At 34.7% G+C, this 27,643-nt stretch overlaps 1 protein-coding gene across 1 annotated transcript in view; it reads left to right on the top strand.

Moving 5' to 3' along the window:
• The window catches only part of LOC129800063 (CCR4-NOT transcription complex subunit 6-like), a 212,994-nt gene extending 190,434 nt beyond the window's left edge, over positions 1–22,560 (top strand). The window contains exons 4-7 of the mRNA XM_055844437.1: positions 11,488–11,556; positions 16,080–16,186; positions 16,266–16,471; positions 21,004–22,560. Of these exons, the coding sequence (XP_055700412.1) occupies positions 11,488–11,556; positions 16,080–16,186; positions 16,266–16,471; positions 21,004–21,784 (1,163 nt within the window). The 3' untranslated portion in view covers positions 21,785–22,560. The remainder of the gene's footprint in view (positions 1–11,487; positions 11,557–16,079; positions 16,187–16,265; positions 16,472–21,003) is intronic.
• The last annotated feature ends 5,083 nt before the right edge of the window (positions 22,561–27,643 follow it).

Below are 27,643 nucleotides of genomic sequence, written 5' to 3'. Positions count from 1 at the left end.
ACAGTAGTACTTTTAAACACTTCTAGAATTGAAAAAATATAAAAAATATATATTCCTTGATATCTTAAAATAGGTTGCTTTCCATAGCTAAACTTTCTGTGTTAATTAAAAAAAAAGAAATATAACCTTAATTTGTCACATCGTGTGCGAAATATTCCTACATTCCTCTACATCTCTGATTTTTCTAACTAGGGGAAGGTTTTGCAACTTCGTAATGTTACAGCTTCGTAAAAGTTGATTTTTTTCCAAGTTACTAAATGAATTTCATCCATGGACATATAATCTGAAAGCTAGTCCAACATCTCACATTTCCTGACAAACTTGGAAGCCTAGGCCTTTTTTCCTGGATCCAAAAGGCAAAAATAAAAAATGAGGCCTAAAATCGTAATTCTGATGTGTAATATTTTATGCATTTTTGCACACTGCAAGTGTCTTTCCGAAAAAACAACTATTCCAAGTTATAGAGGGTTTATTAGGGCTAATATTTACCGTGAAAATCTTTTGCTTGAACGGGGTCATTTTTGTGGGTGGAGGAAAATTCATAAAAATTACCACCCTTAGCTCAGGAAAATTGAATTTCGCAGCTTCGTAAAAGCATCTGTCAAAATTACTTACGAACGACATTAAAAATTGTTCATTGTTTTTGGTCATACAGTGCACGCCGTTCTGGATATTTGATCCATCCAGAGATTGCAATGAAGAAATTCACAAGAAAATTGGGATATTAAACAATTTTCACTAAAATCTCGAAGGAAAACACGCACTTCCCCATCAAAATGAGACTTCATCAGATGTTTTTATTTCACTTCTGTCAAATTAAACATTAAACCTGATTCTGCTATGGTAGGTGTGATTCTTTCATTGCCCATATGGTGCGTTTTGAGCATTTTTTATCCAATTTGCCTTTTTTTATGCGGAATTTACCACATTTTACTTCGTCCAGGAAATTATATTAATTAAAGTTATATGTATTTAATCAAAATTCGTTAAAATATTCGAATAATTCGAATTAAGATTGTGTGATCGTAACTTGAGAGTTGAAAGAATCTTACAAAAAATGTGACATATCACTTGTGTTGGCTAGGAATCTTGCGGCTTGTGGATCACATAAATGTAGTAAACTAAATATTAAACCCAAAAATCACTGACACACTCGATCACTGAGGAAGACACGGAGCGTGTCAAAAGCTCTGGTAAAAGAGTTGAATTTTTGATTCTGGGTTGAAAACTCCACCAGTTGTGTTGCCGCATCCGGACGGAGATGCTCTCCGAATAACCCCACTAAATATTAAACCCTTTGGTTATGTAATTTAAAAATTTTCTATCTATTGTTTCACACCAAGTGGTCCCAAATAAGGTAGCCGAAATTCCACTCACAGTGGCCGGAAAATTACCCAAAGCCCCCAAAGCAATGTCTCTGTCATTATCCAATATCTTAGTAATTGATTTGAAGGAAACAGAGATGGTAATCTACTTTTTAAGTTTCCAAACACCACTCCTGAAAAACAAGTAGCAGAAAATTTCAATATGTATATATTAAAAATCCTGTATTTCAAACTTAGTACTTTGGTGCTTGCATGCAACTATGCCGAAATTTGACACACTTACCCTGTCTTAAATATTCAAAGTTATAAAATTAAATAACAATAATTTTATAATGAAATTGCCCTGAAAGGGTTAAAGAATTATCCAAGGCACTAATCAATTTTATAATTTAAATACCTACTTAATTCTACATTTTCAATTATAATTTAGTTTATATTTTTGAGCGCCTTGTTATTATGATGTTTTTTATTGTAGCTATAAAAAAGCAAATTAAATTGCTTTAATTGGAGGCCCACTGTGAAATTACATTGCACCATATACCAAAAAGGTGCATAAATGAAATTGAAATGCATGCTGAGGGGGAGGCGGCAAAAAAATAAATTTAAAGGCTCTCTTGAGATGAATAGGGTAAGTGTGCCGAATTCCGGCCAGCTTGCAATTTCGGCCACTTTTTTGTTCCTCGAATTTCCATGAACTTTTAGATTTTACGTACTCTAGAGATTATACAATGCAAAAGAATAACAAAAAATGTAGCTTCGCCAAACGAGATGACGTTAAAAAGGCATTGGAAGAATTCCCGAAGGACAAGGAACTATGAGAATGAAGGTGGCCTAAATAGGGCACCAAAGCTATGTCTACATTTTTATTCATTTTAAAATGTATTAAGAATGATTTTAGAGTAAATAAAGACGGTAAATTTTTTACAAATCATTCAAATTTTATATGTACTATTTATGAACAAAATGCTTTGCCAAGTCTTGAAATTCTATCAAAAGGTTTGTGTCTTGGTTGACTATTGAAAATTGGTTTCATTCTAAGATTCTAACTTTTCTGTCCATGGGGTCCATGGTGTACAATTCAGGAAGAACGATAAATTTATTAAGCCCGCGAGCTATGAAGTAGTTCTTTGAAAAATTCAACAGGTGATTTTTTATTTTTGAGCGCCTTGTTATTATGATGTCTTTTATTGTAGCAATAAAAGAGTCAACTTAAATTGCCCCAATTGGAGGCCCTCTGGGAAATTACATTGCACCATACACCAAAAAGGTGCACAAATGAAATTGAAATGCATGCAGGGGGGGGGGGAGGCGGTAAAAATTCAAGTTGAAGGCTCTTTTGAGATGAAGAAAAGAGCGCCAAAGAGGAGAAGGTAGAAAAAAAAGTTATTCAATTAACACTCTCGTTGTCTCGTTTATTGCGCGCACCTTTTTTAGAGTGTGTATTATATTGAATTCCGCGTATTATTATTGCTTGTTGGGGGTCGATGTCGAGATTGCAGTCATTATGAACTTGAGATGCGCTTGATTGGCTCGCAATGTCTAAAAGGAATGGATTGTCTCGGGTCTGAACAAAAGAGGAACGTGAGAGAGAGAGTGAGAGCCAACAAATTGGTAATTAACAATTGGCATAAGTAATTATTATATTGCCAAGGTATATTTGTACTATGTACCATGAGAGGGAAAGGATTAATGGGTACGGTGAATGTGAGTGAAGGAAGCAGAGATGAGCTACTTTAAGACGATAATCAGTGATTTCCTCGAGCTATATGCATTCATTTATATGCTATTTGCAATGAGAACTTGTGGCTCACGTTTGATTGTTGGCTTCTGCTGCAGAAGCTTTTCATGCATACTTTTGCCTGTGTACCTCTTGGGAGATGACGATGATTGATTGGTATAATGCAGGAGGAACTAAAAGTGAACAGAAGAGAGATACTATATAGTAAAAAGGAAAAAATACTAATATGTAGATGCCAATTGTCAAGACAAAATGTACACATCACTTGTGCATTCTCTGACTTTAGCATCATCTTCAAATCCATCAAACATGGAAAATTCCCCTTGCCAATAGACGCACCACATGAACAAGATAACATTGCAAATAATACGTCTTGATCAGACCGCAGACACTTCTATTTAGCCTTTTAGATGCCTCATTATTCCCCTTCGTTCATTCCATCTGGGCGGCAAATAGTATATACTAACCAGCAGGAATATAAGAGACATAATCCCCAGAACCACGCATCGTAAAATCATGAAAACCTGTGATTGAGAAGAAAGCGCACTTAAAACTCAAGAAATGCAAAATCAATTCAAATGCTTTTAATATTATGGGTATGAAATCGATATTCAAAAGCCATAATGTGCTATGCATAAAAAGGATGATGGTAAAAGACAGAAATACATAAATAATAACTACGCAATTTTGAGTGATCTCTCAAGCTCAAATCAGGGAGATACCATGTAGTCAGAGACTAACTTCTTGTCCAGTAATTATTTCTTCCTCTGCACTCTATCGCTGTGTGTGTTCTCAGAGTGGCACCAAATTGCAAGGAAGTACTTAACAGAAACCACAAAGATAGGCTTGATGTAAAGTCGGTTAATTTTATGCATACGCAATCATAAGCGCACTTTATAAAAAGGAGCCTGAAGTTATAGCTTATCTTGAATTGTGATTCTTCCGGGAACTAAATCATTTGAAAAACGAAATATGATAATAGGGTAAGTGTGCCAAATTTCGGCATAGTTGCATGCAAGCGCCAAAGTCTCAAGTTTGAAATGTAATATCTTTAATAGAAATTGTTTTTTTTTTTTTCATTCCTTCTACTTAAGGAGTGTTGCTTAGAACCTTGTAGACAGTTTATCGTCTTTATTTACTTTAAAATCATTCTTAATACATTTTAAAATGAACAAAAATGTAGACATAGCTTTGGTGCCCTATTTCGGCCACCCTCATTCTCATAGTTCCTTGCCCTTTGGGAATTCTTTTAATGTCTTTTTCAAGTCATCTTGTTTGTCGAAGTTACATTTTTTGTTATTCTTTTGCGTTGTATAATCTCTAGAGTATGTAAAAACTAAAAATTCATGGAAATTCGAGGAACAAAAAGGTGGCCGGAATTGCAAGCTGGCCGGAATTTGGCACACTTTAAATACGTTTCGTGATCCTACTTTTTATCCTATATATTTCACTTTACCATTTGGTGGACTAGTTACTTTTTAATGATTGATGGTTTTAACGGATTTTCTATACATGTTTAATTTTGTATAAGGATTTTTCAACACCGGATGTTGGTCATAATAGGCCCTAGGAGCTGAGACCTTGGTAAACGGGGTAGGTTATACGGACTTCAGACCTAAAGTTTAGCTACGGCTTATAATTTCAAGACAAACGATCTTTCCTTAACCTTCTAACAGTTACCACTTGTCAAGGCACGCATCGAAAACACACTTTTACTACATTTAAATGTACATTTACTGCCTTTATTTACACTCACTTTCTGAAGTAATATCTGTAAGATTATAACTAAATGGACAAAAGCAATGTCAAATGAATAGAAACTTTGTAATTGCAGTAAATATGATTTTTGTGATGGCCGCCTTGAGACGGTTTTACCTGATAGAGGGTTAATATGGTAGAATGAAACCAAGTTAGGGAAAGTACGATCCCAATCTTCGTAATGACTAATTTTTTCCTATGTTTCTCAATAAATGTGGCCCCGCAATATATTTTAAAAAATTGGGCATTTTCCCCTAGGTTTTAAAATATGGGTGCGATAAGTGACAATAATTGAGAAACGTAGAAAAAAGTCAGTCAAAATTCCGAAGCTTGGGGTTGTACGAAATATAGGCACTTTCTCCTAGTCTTTCAAACTTTTCAAAGTCAGCCCTGGTCCTGGTAACAAAAAAAAATGTGCATAAGTTTTATCACACAATTAACTCACAAAAATAAACAGAATAGTTAATTGAAGTACTTTCCACACCCAACATATCTTCGCCGTCTTAGCACGGTTTACCTACCTCCAAAGCAAACCGGTGAAAAAACTATCAAAAGTTAAGCATAACAACAAATCATCCAGTTTTCTCCGGAGTGGACATAGAAAAAATTCCTGCCTCCACCCTGGATCGAACTGGAGACCTCTTGTTAACTAGACGAGTGTTTTACCAACTGAGCTATTAGAGGCCACATAAGGTAAAGTACCCTTTATTCGACCGGTTCCTCTATTCGACCGGTAGATTTATTTATTCAATTTAATTATATTTGCTATAATATTTTGTGTATGATCTAACATTAATAGGTCAATTATTCTTTAAATAATACGAATCAGTGACAAATTCATAGAAATTGATGAAATTCACCATCAAATATTCAAAAATTGACTCACCGGTCGAATAGAGGAACCCGGTCGAGTAAGGGTACTTTACCTTACTCTGCTTGACTTGCTGCACGACTTTAACCAATTGCTTTGTGCAGGGCAATTGATTAAGGTTATGTAGCAAGTCATGCAGAGTATGTGGCCTGTAATAGCTCAGTTGGCAGAGCACTCGTCTAGTTAACAAGAAGTCTGCAGTTCGATCCTGGGGAAGGCAGGAATCTTTCCTATCTTTACTTCGGAGAAAACTGGATTCATGAACCAAACCTTCCCCCTACAAATTTGAAAATTATTCTGTTATAAAAGATGGTAGAATATAACTGTTCTTTCTGAAATAGCCTCTTAAAGTACTCCAGTATGTATTGTACTTACGGTAACTGGAAACATAATTCCCGACCCATTTGGTCAAATAATTCTACTTGTCATAATGTGTAGAAGTCAGTTCTTCTAAGTACCATGATCATGATTTGAAATTCGCGAATCTCCCTATATTAGAACAGGATCGAAAGGAGAGAATTCGTGTGGAGAAAGGGACAGTGTTCGAAAGCCGTGGCAGGGAGAACATCGAGGTCCATGTTCTGGATTCTGGATAGTGAATAATTGATTGTCTTGAGACTCAGGATAACAAATGAAACTTAGTCATAAAGCACAAAAAAGCATCCCATTATAAAGTACCATTGAAGGGCAGTTCATTAATAAACTGGATAATACTTTGAATACATAAGTAAATAATTCGAAACGAGTAAACAAATTAAACTGGATATGTTTAATAATAATGTTAATTTTAACCAAATTCCTTATGACATTGTGATCTTACGTTACTGTATTTCATTTAAGCCTTTCCATTTCTTAAAAAATCGTAAATTTTCCAATTTTCTTACTGACTAATCGTGAACTAGGTTAGCCGTAATACAGACAGACTTACGGCTTAAACTAAGAAACAGTTTAGTAGGAAACTGATAGGAATGTAGTCTAATCATTCAGGTAAATGGCCCCATATTGTCTTGATTATTATCTTATTAAATCGTATCTTGGCTTAAACCGTAGGTCTGTACAGCCTAGTCCCCGGCGGGTGCATATGGAATGCATATGGAAATTTTTCTGCACTCGTGACCGTTGCACTATATATGTCAAAATTGAGGTATCCCTGTTGTAGAAAACTCTGGTCCTTGTAAAGAGGGATAAATATACTATATATCTGTCTAAATGTGTTCTTGTTCTGAGAAGTGTAAGGTGACTTTAGGATTAATTTGTGAGTTGGCTTCAAACAGCTTCATATATAAAGGTACTTCGCCGGAGGGTAGTATACAGCACATAAAATTCAGACATTGTGTAGGGTGTATGGTGTGATATGTGAGTTTCAAACACTTATGCTGTATTTGAACCTCTTATACGTACTCAACACGCCTGATATTAAAAAAAAATCGAGATGTCACAATAAAACATTTTGTACTCAATCTGGCTTAGTAAACATTATGTAAAATTACATCGAAAATGTGAAAAGTCTCAGTTTCGTGAAGGAACAGTCTTCTTAAATCTGAAGACTTCACAACATTAAACCCAAAACAATATTGCTTCAAAAGGAGACATAAGTTTCCACTTCGGAGGCCTTAGTTTATGAGTTTTTCCTAATAAACTTACTCATTAGAGGTACTTATTCACTCATTTATCGATTTGACGTGCTAATCAACCTGTCAATATACTTATTTGTTTGCAATCTAGCTCGAGTGCGTGTTTTACTTCTAAATTCTGCTATTTCAAAGACGTTATTAACCCACATTCCGATATGACCCAGTCAAAGAATTTCATCTACGATGTGAAAAGAATATGGGAACAATTAGCAAAAATTTGCACAATAGCCAAACTGTTACCTAATCTTATTGGATTTTAAACTATCGGGTTTAATTTGTAACAAGAACAAACATATAATAGGAGCTTTTTTTCTGCAAATTCATGGTATAGAAGTTCTTATGGATTGGTTTCTCAATTTCAATCATGCTGTCCAAGTGGTAATCGAACAAAACTCCCGGATTTGATCTTGTCGGTGTTTCTTTTATGCTCCAGAGATGAATAATGGCACATTTAATTCTTTCTTCACATATCACTTCTATCTTTCCATGTGGAAAACACCATGTTCGCATTTATGATTATGTCGTATAGGAATGAGGTAGTGTGTCATGTTGGGGAAGAAGTGCGAAAGGAGATGAAATTGATTTAGATATTGGATATGGGGAGTTATTCAAAGGTTTGGGACTTTGTGAAGGGGAAGATTATGTAGGTATATAAAATGAATTTGTTTGCACAGATCAATAACCATGACCCTCATGTCGATTCACGATCATGTTGCACGTCGTATCAATTGTTGCTCGTCAGCATGTTCAACAATGGTTTTAGCGCATGATTTTTCCTTTTTCCCATCTTCGCGTTCCAACATCCAGCCATTTACACTGAGAGAAAAAGGTGGTAAAATTTATCAACCCTCATGGAAAATTCTGTTCGCCGACTAGCAAAAATGTTATCTTGAAGTTAGTAAATTGGTTACAAACTTTAAAAATGTAGGATGTATTAATTTACTTATTTCAGTAACTAATGATTGACAGTTTTACTATCTGGATATTAGAATCTAATATCTGATTAGCAATTTTGATAACATGACGTAAACGTTATATTTATAGTGGCCCCTATATTGTAATGTTCATGTTCGAGTATAACCTATAACTCTCATTTTGTGTTAATTTTTAACACTTATTCAGAAATTGAATTTGGATTTTCTATTTAGATTTTAAATGTTTGAACGACATTTATCATTCTCAATCTTGATAAATTTATGGGCTGGATACTGACTGCGTTACTGACATAACATTGCAACGCTAGAACAAATTGCTGACCTTAGTCTAACTCAGGACTGGTCACAATTCGACTTGATCGGATTCGTGTTCTCTCCTTTCTACAGTATAACATACATCTAAAGATTTCTCAAACCGAGCGTTCTCGTCTCTACGAAACGTATTAACAACTTTGGAGTCAAAACACGATAAATCTTTTTATTTTTGTTTAAATGTTCGAACGGCGTAAGTTCGTTCCTCCTTACAATGTTTCGACGATTTTTTGCTTCCTTCCTCAGGTTAACAATTTTTATGGACATTGGGATACATTTTTTGATTTTTCTTTAAAAAAAACATAAAAGACTTACATATGTAGGTACGGTGAACTTCGTTTTAAGTTTATGGATCACTACTTGGACAATTACATACACTTCTAATTCAAATGAATCCAAATAATCCAAGAAAGACAGAGAATACAATTGATCATATCTACTAACAACTCGACAGAATCATTTAGAGCGCTCTTCCTTGATGACTTCGATAGTTCTAATAACTGATTGATATATAGGTTTTGAATCTACGGGGAAAAAAACAGTGGTATAGATTTACAATGGTTAAAAATTCGCGATATATAATATTTATTAAGAACCAACGGTTCAGATAAATAGATTAAAATAGATTGAATTATATTTGACTTTGATATCTAGGCTTCAAAGTTTTCTTAATTTTTCGTTGGCCTTTTCTTGAACTCAAAAACAGTTCCGTTTCTTGAATAAGGCCAAGAATCCGCGTTGACAACCAAGTTATTTATCTTATTTGTTAGGAAAGTTTTATCCCTTCAGATCTTCAGTGCTTGAAACTACTACAGAACGTGCTTCACTGTTTGAATAGCAAAGCCGCAACCCCTATAGGCTACTGTTTCGATCCTAAACCAATTGAAGTTTACAAAGTAACCCGTAAAGAAAGCTATCACATTTTTCAAGTCGATCCTGTCCAATTCCAGCAGAAATTTTCTTCGGATCGGTTACCAGGGATTAAGGTTGCCTAGAACCTTGGGGCTCTGACGACTATGCGTAAAGAGTTTTGTTTTTATTCTAAAGTGCCTGGAACGGACCTATGTTGACTCTCAGTGAGCGTGCTTTGACTTCGTTTGAGACGTTATAATTGACTATGATAAACTGATCCAATGTAGTCGAAGTTAGTAGAATGTTAACTATTCTTCTTCAGAGCATCAAAGTATCTAGGAGAACAATGTAGTGGACCTAGTGGACATTAGAAGAGCAATACTTTTTACTGATTCTTACGTAAACATTTCCTTATATATCATCAATGGAAGGGTTCTTGAGTACCTAAGAAGCAAAATAGCTGTCTTATAGAACCAAGTATTATACAAGCCTTTTAGTGCATTTTAAAAAAACTTAAAGTGCGAATTTTCTGTTGAAATTCTTATAGAATATCTTAAGAGTGCGCCAATTCACTTATAATAGTCTCAGTGATGGAACTAAGAGCATTATAAGCAAATAAAAAGATTTTTGGTTCTATAATGCCTTACTTTGGGAACTCTACAAAACTGTATTAAGAAAAAATTGCTTCTTGGGTGATCATTGTAGGTTGTTTGATATCCTGAAGAAGATCTAATTCAAGATCGAAACGTCGTCTTTAGAAAAAAGATAGATTGAAGATCATAAACCAGACGGAATTGTCGCCCTGACTTCTGTCGTCTTTGTATTTCTGCTTTACCGTTTCTCAATTAAAATGGAATGACTTTTAAGTTTAAACCCTGATGGGGCTCACCTAAATAACATTAAGAAAATGAACTGATAGAGGGAAAATGGGGAACTGAAGGTGCCACCCGTCTTTCAACTTCCTTTCAGTGAACCATGGCGACTGACCGTGGTGTCACATATAAGATTAATATTAATATTAAGAAAAGCCAGAGAGAGAGGTATATAGTGTGCAAAATTTCAAATGGAATATCACGCGTGTTAGAAAGAGTACACTCTAGTGGAGTAATACGACGAGTAAGATATTACTGTTCGTATTAATTGCCTTCTGAATCGTATTACAGGCAATTAGAGCAATTTTCCATGCGTGCCAATTGGGATTCGGTCAGTTTTCGAGCGAAACACAAGAGAGAGGCAAGATAAAACACTTGCTATCCTTTGTTGGCATTCTCGCAGTTCAGAAAGTAATAATCTTAATATTAATCTTATATGTGACATGGTCATGATGATCACTGACTGAAGTATTAGTGGTAATTGCCATGAGCAACAAGAGCACCGTATAACAACCTTCTGCACCCGCCTAAGGATGATGTGTTGGGTGTGTCATAGGAATGAAGGATTAGAATTGGTACATTTGGCCGTCGACTGGGTTAACAACTGTCAAATTGGCCGTACGAACGTAGGAATCCACAACCTCAAAGTTGTAATTATCGATCGGAAATCACAGCAATGCTTGCTAAATCTAAATAAACAATTTTTTCTCAGTGTAAGAGGGAGATTACTGCAGTCTTTTCTCTTGCTGCCCATCTCGCCTCTTGATGCCTTTGATATTTGACTCTGGTTAAGCGCGGCAAAAGTGATCTTGTTATTTTCCATGTAATATGAAGAGTCTCTCTTTTTTCCTTCATTCAACATGCCTTTCTGACTTCTTGGAGATTTTGTTTACTCTCTGTATTACTAATGAGCCCTATTTGTATAAATATGTGCAACCGTGAAAAAATAATAACAAAAAAGAAAAAACGACAGGAGTGGAAAAAAAAAGAAGCACGATTCTTCTGTATTTACACACCAAAGATTCCAGCAACTTGTTTTATTGCCTCTTTATCCCGTAAATGCGCCATGTCTTTCTCTTTATATTATTTCCTCAATGAAAAAGAACAAAAAAAAGATATACTAGAGAATATTTGCTGCTCATTAAACAATTAGCACTATATTTGTGTTCTTTTATATCTTCTATTTGCAGTGAGTGCAGGACCTCCGCCTCAGCGTCCATGGATTCCATTAGCTCGTCCTAATCGTACTCGACCAGCATGTAAGTTTTCTCTATCTTATCGCAAACCTTGATCTAATATTCGTCAATTAATGTTAATTGCTAAAGGGAAAATCTTGCTATTACTCGTCGACGGTTCTTTTTATTTTTGCAATATTTATTATCTCTTCTATGAGAATATAACGCAGGAAGGAGCACTTTAAATATTAAATTATGCATTTTAATATCAATTTATATGATAATTTTTTTTCTACACTTGCCTTAGATTGTATGATACTGTATGATGCAAACGAGCTTCATCATTAAATGCATATTTACAGTAAATTTGGTCTCTGTAAATATTTAGATTATTCTCTATGATAAATATTTGAACATATGCAAATTTTTATTATAGGAGATTTGAGGCATATAAGAAAAAAAAATTACAGAAGCTAATTCAGCTATTCTATAAATTACCAAAAGTAGGAAGATTTAATCGAAATATTTCAGGCTTAATTAAGACATAGAAGTGAAAACTTTATTTTGGCAAAAGTTTTATCAGATTATAGATCTTAACTTTAGATTTTACTTACGGCGACTGACAGATTTATCTACCAAAATTTAATTTCAAAGGAAAACTATTTATTTTCTTAACGGAGATATATATCATATCAGTTAGTTTAGTCACCTTTAATGTAGAGGAAACTGGGATTGAAATAGGAAGCACTTACCGTTTTTTCATAATGTTGAAAAGCTGCTACGAAAATAATAAATCTTATTATTTCGGAATGAAATTTACACGGAATACTTAGAATGGTTCTTGTTATAGATTTTATCACTGGTTTTACCATACGTCTACAATTGAAACAAAAGAAACAGATAAGTAGAAAATCTTAATCAAGCAATGTGTAGTGCAGTCATTTTTTAAGAACAGAAAAGAACTAGAATTAGAAAAAATAGAAAACCCAAGAAACCTAAAAATTACTTGGATGCACCCAAAAATTACAACGTGAAAACTGAGGTACACAAAAATCGCGTCGCGAACTCAATAATTTTTTCGGGAAAGCTCAAAAAACCGAGAATTTCTTTGCGAAACTTCCCAAATATTAATAAAGGAAATACGAAAAGATCCAATAATTGCATCGTAAAAATGGAAGCACCTAAAAGTTGCGTCGTACACCCTATAATCTAAATAATTGCGTTGCTAAACCCAAAAAAGCTCAAAAATTTTTCGGGAAACCTCAAAAAACCAAAGAATTATTTTGCGAAACTTCCCAAATATTAGTAGAGAAATACGGAAAGATCCAATAATTGCATCGCAAAAATCGAATCACTTAAAAGTTGCGTTGTACAACCCAAGAAACTCAAAAATTTCGTCGCTAAATCCAAGAAAGTTCAAAAAATTTTTCGGTAAACCTGATAAACAAGAATTACTTTGCAAAATTTTACAAAAACTGATATTCCAAATTCGAAAAGATCCAAAAATTGCATCGCAAAAATCGAGACACCTTAAAGTTGCATTGTACAAACCAAGAAACTCAAAAATTGCTTTAAGACACCCAAGAAACCCAAACATTTCTTTATGATTATTAGATTGATAGATAAATTTGTTTTGTATTGTACTTATTTGCCTTCATTTTATTCATCAATAACACTATGCAACAAATTCACAACTTTTTTTTTGCTAACGGAGATCTCACATAGTACGTTTGATAGAGTCAAGTCCCCTGATTAAGAATGTGGTCTTAGTTTTGATCCAACACGTAACATTTTTTTTTAATAATACTTTTATGTTTTTTCTGCTTTGCCTTACATTATCCGTTATATCTCAGGTTCTAGTGAACAGAACTTAAAAAGTGTGGATCCGTTAGAAAGCTCATTAGCTGTGCTTCAATTTTGATAATTACAAAAAACTTTGTAAAACCACTCCTTCAGGGTGTAAAATTGAAGTTTCTCTAAAAATTACCAAAAAAAAATGGTCTTAAAGTGAGGTTTTAAAAATTTGTATAAAATAAACTAAACAAAATATTAAAAATTCATTGACACCAGGCGATAGGCACCACTTAGGACTACAATTTTGCTCATCTAAGACATCCCGCTCCGATCACTCTAAATGCCTCATTTGTTGGTTTTTGTTATTTTCCAAAAATATGAGATACCCATTTTAGAGCAATTTTCCTAAAGATTTCTGAGAAAATATCTTTTAAAACTAATGTGAAACATACATAAATGTTGAGGCTCTTCTTTAAATCGATCGGGAAATCATCAGCATGATTTTCATTTGCCCCATTTTCATGGGATAAGTAAAATTCAAAGCTATAAAGTAACAATATCCAAGATAATAGACTCTAACCAAGAACCATTGAAGTAGACACAATACAGTGTCGAAAGCTCTGGAACCTTGAGTGTTTTAATTTTGAATTAAAACACTCAAGGTTCCACTCAACACTCACCGGAAGGACAATTTTGTCCTGAAATATCAGGATATGAATCACTCAATAATTGGAATTTGATCTAATTTTTGATAATGTGATAGACTTGGCCCGCAAAAAATGGATTAAATTGATCAATAGCATTAAAAAAATTAATGCGATATTCTCATAATTTAACTACTCGAACTCCACGAACAGAACAGTATATCCCTCTATTTTTTAATTCGCTACGCCAACAAATTTGCAACTTCAACCCCTGAAGACCAGTTTTCTCAATAAGTCTTCACGATTCAGACGATTTTTAAGGAATTTTGTCACACTGTTTGCCCGTCTGTCCGTCCGACTGTCGCCAGTTCTAGAGGCCAAACGATTTGAGATAGCGACTTAGGACCTAAGAGGGACCCCCATAGGTGGATCCAAGGATCGTTAACATGCCCCTCATTCTCCCCCACCTCTCCCCTACCCCTCCAAAACCATGTTTTTGGAATTGCTCGAAAACGAGTTGTGCGGTTTTTTTTTCATTTTTGGAAATGCTTTAGAGAGAGATTACCCAAGCGAACACTTCGTCCCTATATAAAAATACCATTGAATTATTCCTAATAACGTTTTTCAAGGTCAAAACGGTTTTTCAAGATTAAAAAGGCTCCAGTAAGCGTATTTCTCAACCGAATGGCATCATGTTTTGGGCTCGATTGGAATTTCCGATAAAACTGATCCTGTCCGATCGGATCTAAACCGGTAATGAACGGATTCGTAACCGAGAACTAATTTTTCGACATTCAATTATATTTCTCCTGAGATTTATTTATAAGTTCAAATCCATTCTAAACCAGTAATTAGCCGGTTATGAGCCAATAAGTAATTTTTGGTCAGAAAATCAATTCTATTAGGGTAAAGTGATATAATTTAGAATTTGTGTTACAAGATGGACAATTCGCCGGTACAAGTTGGACATGGCTTTTTTCTTGATAAATACAGTACAAAATTTGTTTTTAAGCACAAGGAACCAAATTATAAAACTAAAGCATCAAAAGTATACAAATAAAAATGAAGTACTAAATTTATCAAGACAAAAAGCCCTGTCCAAATTTTACCATTGCATTGTCCAACTTGTACCACTTTATCCTACTCTTTAAATTATTTTATGGAAGGGTCTTTTGAGTGATTTATGAATCGGTTAAAATCGGTTGACAACCAGTAAACAGGTAAATGATGTGAAAGTACTTTTGAGATATATTTAGCATCTAAATCATTAGTTCGAGCACTTCGCATAGCCTGGGATTTACGCGTTATGCCAACTTGAACCTATTTCTGCAGGCCAAGTTTACCTTTTTAGAATAAACTCAAAAAAATATTAAGTGTTTCAGAGATACAAATCACACATTTAAACGCACATTAGCGATAATTTATGTGAGTCACATTAAAATATTAATGTGCAAGTGTAATACCAGTGCAAAATAATGAAAGTTAAGGTTTGAGTACTTACAATTTTCACACGATTCTTGCAGATGACGTTGTAAAATACATTAAAAATTACTAACAGTCTCCTACGTCTCAGTAAATAAATTAACATAAGCAGCATGTGTACTTAAGGCATATAGCAATTTAGGGGTTAATAAGAAATTATTCTTATTTCGAAACGGACTTTAATTTAATGTAGGATGCAGAACATAAACAAAATTCTTTGAATTAAAGGTTAATTAGACTCAGATGGTCTCGATAAGACAATCTTTTAATTAAAAGTGTTCTAAAAATGTTTTGTATTTTGATCAAATGTACCGCGCGAGAGAATTGCAAGAAAGAAAGAAAGAAAAAATTGCCATCTTGTGCTGCTTTCCGACGTGACGGCCTACATCTCACTTGAAGATAAATCTCATCTGTAGCAATTTATGACACAATTCGCCGCAATGAGAGTCTTCAAGTGTGAGAGAAAGACATCATATAATATAAAGTGATAAGAAAAGTCGGTGGACAGAAAATGCAAGAGAAATATATATTTGTGCCGCCCGAGTCTCCCAATTAACCTTTAATCGAGTGGTCAGTAAATTTCCGTGCGTGCGAAAATTTATTGAAATGAAATTTTCAACCAAAGAAGCCAATTGACTTGTCTAACAAGCAAATTTCTCTGAATCATTTAATTCTTCTAACTCCCAGGTATATTCACCGTAATGTGCTACAATGTACTCTGTGACAAATATGCGACTAGACAAATGTATGGCTATTGCCAGAGTTGGGCTCTCGGATGGGAGTATCGGAAAAAGGTAAAGATGAATCTCTGTTTGCGATCTATAAAAAGTGTCTTAAAGATTATTTTTATTTGATTCTTTGATGTACCTTTAGGCAATTTTGGATGAGATTCGCCACTATTCTGCCGATATTATTAGTCTACAGGAAGTGGAGACAGATCAGTTTTACAATTTCTTCAAGCCAGAACTCAAAAATGATGGCTACGAGGGAATTTTCTCGCCAAAATCTAGAGCCAAAACGATGGCAGAGAATGAAAGAAAATACGTAGATGGATGTGCTATTTTCTACAGAGCGTCGAGGTAAGACACGCATTTTTATTGGTATTTCCAACATCTTTTAATTCCTATTCCTACCAATTGGGCCAATTTAAAAACAGTCACTGACTAATTATATAGGAGGATTAAAAAAAACACTCAAAGAATACAGATAATGGTTAGCTCGGTTAGCTACTCAATTTGGATTTGTCTAATTTGAATTATTAGTTATTTGACAATATTTTATTCAAATCCATTGACAAATTAGCTTTTGATTTGAATAAAAAATAAATAAATAAAATGGATATATTCCGAGATTGGTTCACAGTCTCCACATTCAAAGTAGAATCTAGTAAAGTGATCCATCAATTGAAAATGGATTGAGAGCATATTAATTAGAAGTGAACCTCGATAACATTCCGATCCAAATTATATACCTACAGTGAATACAACTTTATGATTTTATCTTGAAAAATTTCCGTAAAAATTTTAGGCTGTCTTCTTTTCGTTTTTCAGTCTTATAGTTAGGGGAAAGATTTCAGGTTTTGCACACACTCTGGCTTCGAACACTTCTTATTTTTCTCATATTCCTTTAATGAATATCAACTATTCTTTCAGGACTTAAGACTAGCTATTAAAATATTCCATAGATAGGTCATAATGCCATATAAAGGTCATGAAAAATCCCTTGAAAACTAAAATATTGTGGGTTGCTTCATGCTAATAAAATCAGTTCAACAACGAAACGAAATTCGATAATTTAAAACTGTTATTACGAGAAGCTAATGGCCTCTACCAAGGGGTAACTCATATTGAGAAACCCTCGTCAATTGTCCGAGAAACGCTACGCGAAACCCGAGAAACCCACTTTTTGCATCGCGAAACCCGAGAAACCCAAGAATTGCATTGCGAAACCTGAGAAACCCAAGAATTGCATCGCGAAACCCAAGAAACCCAATATCTGCATCGCGAAACCCGAGAAAACAGAAACTCTTGTCAGAAAAAATGGGAATGAGTTACCCCTTGGCCTCTACACACTTGAGATATTTACATCCATATTGAAGCAAATTGCCTACGCTTATGTAGAAAAAACTATCAAATATGGACATAAAATTCTTTACTATAATGCCAGCTTCAGACTGGAGGTTTAGACCAATTCCCGAAGGTCTCAAAAATCTAAATAACAAGCAATTTTATTGATTTTTCAAAATCTAATGAATCATTTGCGCTTATAACCCAATCCTAAACAACAATTTTCTAAAAAAAAATCGTGCCCGATTAGGAATTAGGGAAATTTAGCCAGATGGCTAAGTCTTAAGTTTGAAGCCCATATAAAAAGACCATAAATTGCAGTCTTTAAGAAATTTAATTGAGATGTAATAGGGTCGAACACTCATTAGCACTTTATGAAATTGTATCCTGGCCTTTTGGCACCCCATTTTGTATCATTTGGGATATAAAACTTGAACATTGATCCTTATACGGACTGCAAACCTGAGACTTAGCCATATGGCTGAAGTGGCTTAAGTGCTTTAATTTTTCAACAAGCAAGGTTTTTTTTGGAAAAATTTACTTTAGGATTGGATTAAGGACAAGTGACTTATTAAATTCTAAAGAAGCAATAAAATTAGTTGCTAATTAGGATTTTGAAACCTATGTGTGAACTGGGTTAAACCTCTAGTCTGAAGACCGCTTTATAGGAAGAGGTAATTAATTTAAAAAAAATGTCATATTACTTTCATTTCATTATTATGCATTACATAAATTTCCAATATTTTGATGAAATTACCAACAGTTGTTCCCTGCCGAACAGGTGTACATTGGACTATATATATTCCTAAGTTACACTACCTTCTAATGTAGATACCGTATGCGGATGAGTTTGGCCTCCGGGAGTGACTGCTCCTCTGTTGGTCAGGATGTTAATTCTAGCACTGAAGGATAGTCTTCAGGTCTTCACCGATCCAATATACCTTGTCCCATCGGTGAAGACCGTTCTTAAATGCTTAGGATTAATGAAAAGCTTACGAACAGCAAGGAAACAGTCACAGAAGCAACCCGTGAATGCCAAAGTCACCCACATCTACGGTACTACAAACACAAATATCAAAAATGCTCAATAAAATGTATTGCTACGAATCTGGCAAACCCACCATCTCTAAGGGGTTAACGAGGTTTTCGTAACCTTTCTATTATAATAGTCTTCATTGATACTTCATTACATAACTATATCCTAAATGGAGACAATACTCCAGAGTCAAATTTCTGAACTTATCTTGTCATGTTTAATGGGTGGCCTAGTTTCAGGGTAGCTACAGGAAAGTTTCGAAGACATGTTTCACTTTTTGACTCAAAGGACAGACGGGTAAATTCGGGTAAAATAGTAGACGGTGTAGTCGAGATTTTCCACCTGATAGCGAAATAGAGCCCGGCTGGTGGATTCCCTTCCCTGTTCGCGGGAAATTCATATTTCCCGCCTCTCGCTCCAAGCAAGGCCTTTTACTGGCGGTATATAGTTCTATTGCCCGCCGTGTGGGGAATTGGCTGACAGGAGACACTGTCAGTCAGTCGGTAACATGGCCTGGAAGAGTTCGGATGGGGCACAGAGCTGGGTCGCTGCCGGGCAATTGGCCGCGATAAGCCTTGGTCTCCATGAGGAATCTTTCAGGGCAAAAGCCCGGCTACAACGGGTAAATTCGTACCTACTCTTTGTTTCTCTGACACCTCAAATAGCTGATACTAGGGTGACAGGAACACCTATTGACAATTTAAGAACTCGTATCAGGCAAGACCTATTGACACCCTACTCTGTACCATTTGGAATACGAAATTTGACTACGAAAAACGTAAATTAATGAAAAAACGCAAAATTACTTACATTTTATTAGATACATTAAATAAATTTCAACATTTTGACAAAAGTGTCAATAGGGGTGCCCTGATGAAGAAGTGTTTATTTGACCCTATATAGGCATTAAATATCCATTCCTCTCCTGAAGTATAAACTTAAGTATAAAACTTCTTTCTGAAGCTTATGTGCTTGAAAATTACGCTCTAAAATGAATTTGTAGGGCTATGTGAGACCCAAAAGTGCATTTTACAGGTGAGGGGGAGGTTAATAAGTGATTCACTGCTTTTCTTCATTCATAAAGTGCATTCGGAAAAACATATTACGATTATTCTTATTGGAATGGTACGGTCAGTTGGTTTTATTTGATGAAGATTTAAAACACGGATTATGACCTATGTTTGGATTTATTCACTTTTTACTTCACATGACGTTTCGGAGATGTTTGTCTCCTTCTTCAGGTCTACAAATTTTTGTATTGGGACAATTCAAGGGGAATTCCAGGGGAGAGAAAGGGTTAGTTTTATAATATCGCAGCGCTGTCGCCGAAACTCTGGTGGAGCCCAAATGCCGAGTGATTATAGAGAGACACCACTTTCCATTCACCAAAGAAAGTAACACTTCGACGGCTCCATTCTATACTATTTTAAGTCGACTTAGAATTATATTACTCCGAGAGATATGTTATTCCTGGAACCGAGATCTACAACTGGTGAAAATTTGGTGGTCATCCGACGTCCGGGTAACGAGATATTCCATTTTTCTGAAAAAAAAATTACATGGGCAACATAGGAAATCGCCAACTTTAAATGGCTCTCCTGAAAAGTTGTCATTCTGAGATAGAATAGTATGGAATGGAACCGTCGACTTGATCTAATTCACTGATATAATTGATACTATAGTTAGAATTCACAAGTTAAGATGATGTGCTTGCCGCTAAGAGTGCGCAGAAAAAAAACTGAATTCTGTAGATGATAGCTTTTTGTTGTGAAGGAGAGCTTACGTTCCACACTTTTAGGCAGGGCCGAATTCCTTCACAACACTTATGTTGAGATGGTCCCAAAAACAGGTCCGGGCACTGCGATTGGCAGTTTATTGTACCCAACCTCCTTGTTTGATAGAGGTCTATTTTGGCGCCCTTAATAAAGGACAATAAAGCTCCAAGTTGGGACGTTTTGATGACGGAAGCTGGGCAAACAGAGTCGCCCAGGGATATCCCATCCGCGATAATGCCTCTTCTTTTTAAGTGGGAGCCAAGATCGCAGTGTCCCGTAAGCAGGCCAACTAGCATTCTTAGTTGTGTTATATTGAGATTTTGAATTGCTTTTCTCCATTTGCCATCCATCCACCATAGCCATGTCTATGTGATTCTTGTATCACTTAGAGAATAACTAGATGTACATGTTGTGCCTGAACACCTGTGACCTTGAGTATTCAAACCGGTTATGACCTAGTTAGCAAATACGATTTTAAAATATTGTTTCTCTGGGCCATGAGATAAACAATTATCTAATCCTAAGGGTTCAGAACACAGAGTTCCATGCACCCTTTTTCTGAATCGAAGCAATACTGAATCCCGGGTTCGAATGCCCTTCAGGTCCCCTATAATAATGGCTGCTCCGAACTCCTCTTTCGCGAAGACTTAGTTCCTCTATCGAACATTGTGCTACTATTTTAGCGAAGTAAGTAAAACTTCGCAGAATTCTGAGAATCTTTCACTTTTTTGCAGATTTTCACTGATAAAAGAGCACCTGGTGGAATTCAATCAGTTGGCAATGGCAAATTCCGAAGGATCGGATAATATGCTGAATCGTGTGATGCCAAAGGACAACATTGGCCTGGCAGCGTTACTCAAGGTGAAGGAGTCAGCGTGGGAAGGTCTAACGCCTGAAGCTGCCCAACTAGCCCAACCAATTCTCGTTTGTACGGCCCACATTCATTGGGACCCAGAATTCTGTGATGTCAAACTCATTCAGACCATGATGCTCAGCAATGAGCTGAAAAGTATTCTGGATGAGGCGGGTCATAGTTTTCGGCCGGGTCACAAATTTGATAGCAACAATGTGCAGCTTCTGCTATGTGGAGACTTTAATTCGTTACCGGATTCAGGAGTGATAGAATTTCTGAGTTCGGGTCGGGTGTCCATGGATCATCAGGATTTTAAGGAGCTGGGTTACAAATCATGCCTGCAACGCCTATCCGGTAGTGATACACCAAATGAATTTACGCATTCCTTCAAATTGGCCTCAGCATACAGTGAAGACATTATGCCCTATACCAACTACACCTTCGACTTTAAAGGTATTATTGACTATATATTTTACACGAGAACGGGGATGACGCCATTGGGACTGTTGGGACCTGTATCGGCAGATTGGTTGCGTGAAAATAAAGTTGTAGGCTGTCCACATCCTCACATCCCATCGGATCACTTTCCGCTTCTTGTGGAGCTGGAATTGTGGCATACAGCTAGTTCACAAACACCAAATGGCCTCATTGGTCGGAGGTAGCAATAGATCGATGATATGTGGCACAATCACAATCCTTTCCTTTTGAATATACTACATCATGCAACATCTCAAACATCCACCAAAAGACACACAAACACTGTTCATTGACACACACAAAAACATCCCCCCCCCCCCCCCTTCAAATGCCTTTTGAACCTGCATCCCCCTTTCCTCCTATACATATATTTTTTTTGTTGTTAAATTATTGAAAAGTAAAAAAAAACAATATTGTATTCATATTAAGATGAAAATGTGAAAAATGTCACACGGAAAAAATATATACAAACAATTTTAGTAATATCAAGAACAAAAAATATATTTCGGCTCGAAGGATCAAAAATGTATCTTTCGGAGGCGATTAACACGGCAACAGAAGTACGTAAACAGCTGAACCTGATGAAAGAGAGGAAACTTGAGAGGATTTTTCATGAGGAAAAATCAGCAAAACAAGAAAAGAAACAATAGAAATGAACAATGTTTATCCAAAACTTTCGAATTGCGTGCAGACAAAAAATAAACAAAGGACAAGGAGACTACCATAACCTCAAAATTTTGACATGTCAAAAAATCCCCCGCCATTTTGAAATGGCGCTCAAATCGTGACGTTAGATGAAAAATACTGCGCAGACATCGGAAAAAAATCCCTTGAAAAATCCTTCAAGATTCATTTTGAGGAGATAAAACTCGAGGATTTTCAACAAAAAAACAACCAAAAACCATCAACATTCTGCGTGGGATTAATTGTACAGAATCACCAGGTAAATTTTACAAAGAAATATTTTAAAAAACAACCCTTCAACTCTTGCTAAAAGAGAATATTGTCAGCATAAAACTGCCAAAAAAAAGAACTTACAATAATGAAGAGAGAAAAAAATCATCGTGAACATAGACACAAACAATTTTACACGCAGGAAAAACAGAAAACTGAATGGACAGAGAAAAATCCAATCACATAAGAAAATAGTGTTTTAAAAAAGCAAAAAAAAATCTATAAAAAAATCGATTGTAATTTAAGTGAAAATAATGCGAAAATATATCAATGATGTGATGAAATAGAGTAATAACTATTGTAATTTTAATGATGATGAAAAACAACAAAGTACAAAAAAATCATAAGAATAATGTTAAAGACATAAAACATGAAGAAAAAAAATGATAACCTATCCTTATGCCATCATTTGACTTATTAGAAAAAAAGGGACGAGAGAATGGAAGACAGAAAAGTGACAATTTGATTGACAAAAAAAGATATATCACACATTTAAAAAAAAAGAAAGAAAAAAAATGGGAAAGCACTATTTTTCATCTAACTTCAACATTTAAAAAAAAAAAAAACAAAAAATCCGGATAATTAAGTAGAAAAAAAGGAAAATTAGAGAAAAAAAACTTAAAATGAAGAGACAGTTTAAGAAAAAATATAAGAAAAGAGAGAAAAAAATATTGTAATATTTGCAGAGAACAATTACGATAATAATAATAATTAATAATAATATTAAAGAAAGGAAAAAAAGGTAAGTTTAACATTAAAGATGAAAAAGTGTAATGCATACAAGGCTAAAAAAAAAGAGCGGCAAGTTAAAAAAAAAACATAGTGAAGAAAGAAGAGAAAATGGGAATTAAAACTATTACAATTTATAAGATTAAATAAGGAAACAAAAAGGACTTAGCGGAGTACCTGTTTTCCACCAACTTTAATGTTAAAAAAAAAAACTTAAAACCCAAACAAAAAAATTCTTATAGCAAGAATGAAGGGAAGAGAAGGATGAAGGAAGATTTTAAAAGAAAACAACTATTTAAAGGTAAGACATTGGTCCTTATTCTCGCAATTCGCCAAGAGGTTATTTTGGGAATGAGAGGTTATGTTGGACATAACCTCAAATAAATCAATGCATATTTTGTGAGCTAAAAACTACAGGAACAAGTTTAAATTCGAATGCTTTTTCGTAAAGCTAATTTTAAATCTAAAAATTTCACAGAAATTCTGTTTTTTTTTTTAATTTAAAGATTATAGCTGCGATTAAGAAACATAACCTCAATTAGATAAATTGTAAAATGGAAACTGTCACAATTATAATACTCTAGGGGGAAGTGGGACACCTTTGAATCAGGACAGCCGTGAAATTGAGCTTTTTTCTTCTATTTTAAATTGCAACTGGGCCATGCAATGATCAGAGGGGCCCCTCGACATTTCATTTTTCCATACGTTTTTGCATAGAGGCACTGAAGACTATTGGCAAGTTTTTTCCTAAAGAGAATTGACTTATCAGTCTGATATATTTCGAAACCGTGCATTAAAAGCTATCTAAAAATACATATTTCATAATGTTCGCCGAAACAATACAAGAACTACAAGTAAATTTGTTTAAGTCGCGGTGCAATATCTGCAAAATTTTTACAAGGAAAAATGAAAAATAGCTTCACTTTTTATTGGGCTTGATGGTCCCCTGCAATGATATAATTTAGCTCCAAAAAACCATTTATAAAGCTAAATATCATGGAAAGGCTCAATTCTATTTTAAAGTAAGAAAAAAACCCTATTTAAAAAGTGCTCTATTTCAAAGGTGCCCCACTTCTCTCTGGAGTATAATTCTGACAGTTTCCATTTGACAGTTCGTCTAACTGAGGTTATGTTTTTTCATCACAACTAAACTTTAAATTGAAAAGAAAAACTCCAGAATTTTGTAAAGTTTTTAGATTGAAAACTAGCTATATGAAAAAATCATTCAAATTTAAACTGACTCTAATAAGCTTTAGACGACTTTTGACAATTCTGGTATAAATTTTGCAAAAAAACGGTTTACAAACCTCTAAATTCTCAGGTAGAGCCAAATTAAATATTCAGTGAAAATAGTGAGATACACCCAATTCATTTTCATTTCACAGGGTTACTTCAAAGTTTTCTCTCCTAAAATTCGTTTATAGAGCTTTTCTAAAGCCATTTACGAGAGCTGTCTGAAAGCTCTTTGAAAAGCCATCGCGAATAGCGTTTAAATTACTGAAAGTGTAATTCAGTTTGACATTTCTATTTTGACAGAAGAAACGTATAATTTGACAGTTAAAATTATAGGTATTTTTTCCAGAATACGAATTTATGATTTTTAAAGACCACTATTGCGGCTTAAAGTTCTTAGATTTAACTCAAATTTGAGAATTAAATCTTTAATATTTGAAACAGCTCTTTAGAGCTATTACTTTTTCCCTAAACACATTTTACTAGGTCCTCCACTAAGTTTTTAGCCTTTTTGACTAATGAAACATGAAAAAAAAATCAGGTGAAGTACGAAAACTTATTCATTCAAAGGATTGGCTCTTGTTAGCTACACATTTTTATTATCTTTTTAGTATTACATGAATACCATAACGATAACAAAAGCCCCTTTTTAACCCAAAACTATACATTCACCCTTTTTTCAATTTTTCGACTTTGAGTAAGTTCAGCTCAGGTATGCCATTCATCATCGATCGGAACAAGAAATAATCGGAAAGGGACAGGCCTGAAGAATACAGCGGGGGCGATACTAGATCCCAATTCAGCGTTTTGATGTTGTCCTGGACCATTAAAGTGCAATAGCATGAAACGCTTCCATGTTACAATGTCACTCGTTTGTGTCTCCTCCATTCCACTCATGTTTTCAGTAATGAATGGTCTAAACTAATTCAAAGGTGCCACTATGCCGGCTTCAGACTTCAGACTAGAGTATTAGCCCAGTTCCCGAAGGTCTCAAGAATGTTAATAACAAGAAATTTTATTGATTTTTCAAAATCTAATGAATCATTTGCCCTTAATATTCAATTCTAAACAACAATTTCCTAAAAAATCATGCTTGATGAGAAATTAAAGGAGTTAAGCCAAATAGCTAAGCCTTAGGTCTGAAGTCCGTACTACTTCCCCTAAGCGTAGGCTAGCCTTGATTTCCTTAGAAAATTATTTGGTAAAATAAGTAATTTACTTCATTTATTTGATCAAAACGTTATTTTGAAATGTGAGCTTATTTGACGTACAGTAGAGTCTCGCTATAAGCCATCGCTCTATAGTCCACAATTTATCGACCGTTGATTTCAAAACACTGATTTTAAGTTAGGTTATGTTTTTTAGTATGCGAAATTCATAATTATTTTAATATTTTTGACAAAGTTTATTGAGTAATTGTGATAATTGTGATCCATAATGAAGAGAGCAAGGACAAGTACCACAATCGCAAAGAAAGTGGAAGCCGTCGAGCAATTTCAATACTAAAAATCGTTGATAATTTTAAAAAATTACATGGACTATAGTGCGACCCAAGTGTCAAATTTGAAACCAAATATGGACTATAGCGAGACTCTACTGTATAACCTAAAAGAACATTGAAGAATATTCTTGTCACTAATATGATAATTGGAGAGAGAGAAATTCAATTTCCAAAAAGCTGTTTATCCCAAATCGAATCAAATTCAAACCTCAGAAACTTAACCATATCATCTCATTCACTAATTTGATTAAGAGGTTATTTTATAACCTCAGAATTTCAAACAGTTTATGGTTATTTCAATCAATAAAAAGCACGTCAACTACTTTATTATTTGTCTGCAAAATCATAAAATTGATGGAAAATTATATCCTGAATTTTAAGGTTAAGCCCAACATAACCTAACATTTTTGAACTATCCTTTGGCGAATTGGAGAACTAAAGTTCAAGTAGACGAAAAAAGGCGCATGTACCAAACTGTTAGTAGATCAATTGAATGCGATCAAAGCGAATTCGTAATTACTGGGCGGGAATATAATTATAAAAAAATATAGACTCCTTTGTACCCCTTTGGTGTAATATCCATTTTTATTACAGGCGTAACTTTGTTACCTCGAGAACACAAGCAAAAGAACATATTCTAAAAAAAACCATTGGAAATCACACTCAAGCGTACATGTTGATGAAAGAAATGATACTCAAAAATCGCACTAGAAATAATTATATTGAATTTCTTGCCCATTTTTTTAAGAGGAATCCTTTGTATTATTTATTTCATGTTGTGTAGGAAATTGTCTTTGAAGTGTTTTGGTTTCTATTCAAAATATAATATAATTAAGCTTTCTGTTTGACTTTTTGTGGTTAAGGGCAGAATCACATTGACAATAAAATGCTCACCGTATTTCGTTAATTTACGCATTTTCATTCCAATTCTTACGGAAATTCTCGATTACCGTATTACTTTATCTCATACTCGGTGGCACTAGGTGAAAATACTACAAGAAAATTAAAGAAATAAAACGAAAATTCGATAAACGGTTAGTAAAAAAATTTGTATGAGAAATTAAGCGTACCGTTTTTTTTTTTGCTTAACCGTTTATCGAATTTTCGTTTTATTTCTTCAATTTTCTTATAGTATTTTCACCTAGTGCCACCGAGTATGAGATAAGGTAATACGGTAATCGAGAATTTGCGTAATAATTGCAATGAAAATGCGTAAATTAACGAAAGACGGTGAGAATTTTACTGTCAATGAGATTCTGCCCTTAATCTTCAATCCCTTTGCTTTCTGTTCAGTTCTCTTTTAAAATTGTACTAAGCCAGCTCTAGCGGCCAAACAGTTAGAGATAGCGACTTGGGTCCTTCGGGGAACCCTCTATAAGTCGATCTAATGATCGTTAATATGCCCCTCATCCCCCTACCACACCGCGCCTTTCCTTACAAAATCATGTTTTTGGGATTGTTCGAAGACGCATCGTGCTATTTTTTTTATTCTTGAATATTTTTCAGAAGTTGTCCAGGCGGAAATTTCGTCCTTATACGAAAATGTCGTGGATTCATTCCTAATAACGGTTATTATTCAAGGTTAGAGATTTAAAAGGCTCTAGAGAGTGTATTTCTCATCCGATTG

The sequence above is a fragment of the Phlebotomus papatasi genome, chromosome 1, assembly GCF_024763615.1.
Source record: "Phlebotomus papatasi isolate M1 chromosome 1, Ppap_2.1, whole genome shotgun sequence".
Classification (NCBI taxonomy): domain Eukaryota; kingdom Metazoa; phylum Arthropoda; class Insecta; order Diptera; family Psychodidae; genus Phlebotomus; species Phlebotomus papatasi.
Note: the sequence above shows the minus strand (reverse complement) of the source record. Positions and strands in the feature narration are given on the sequence as shown.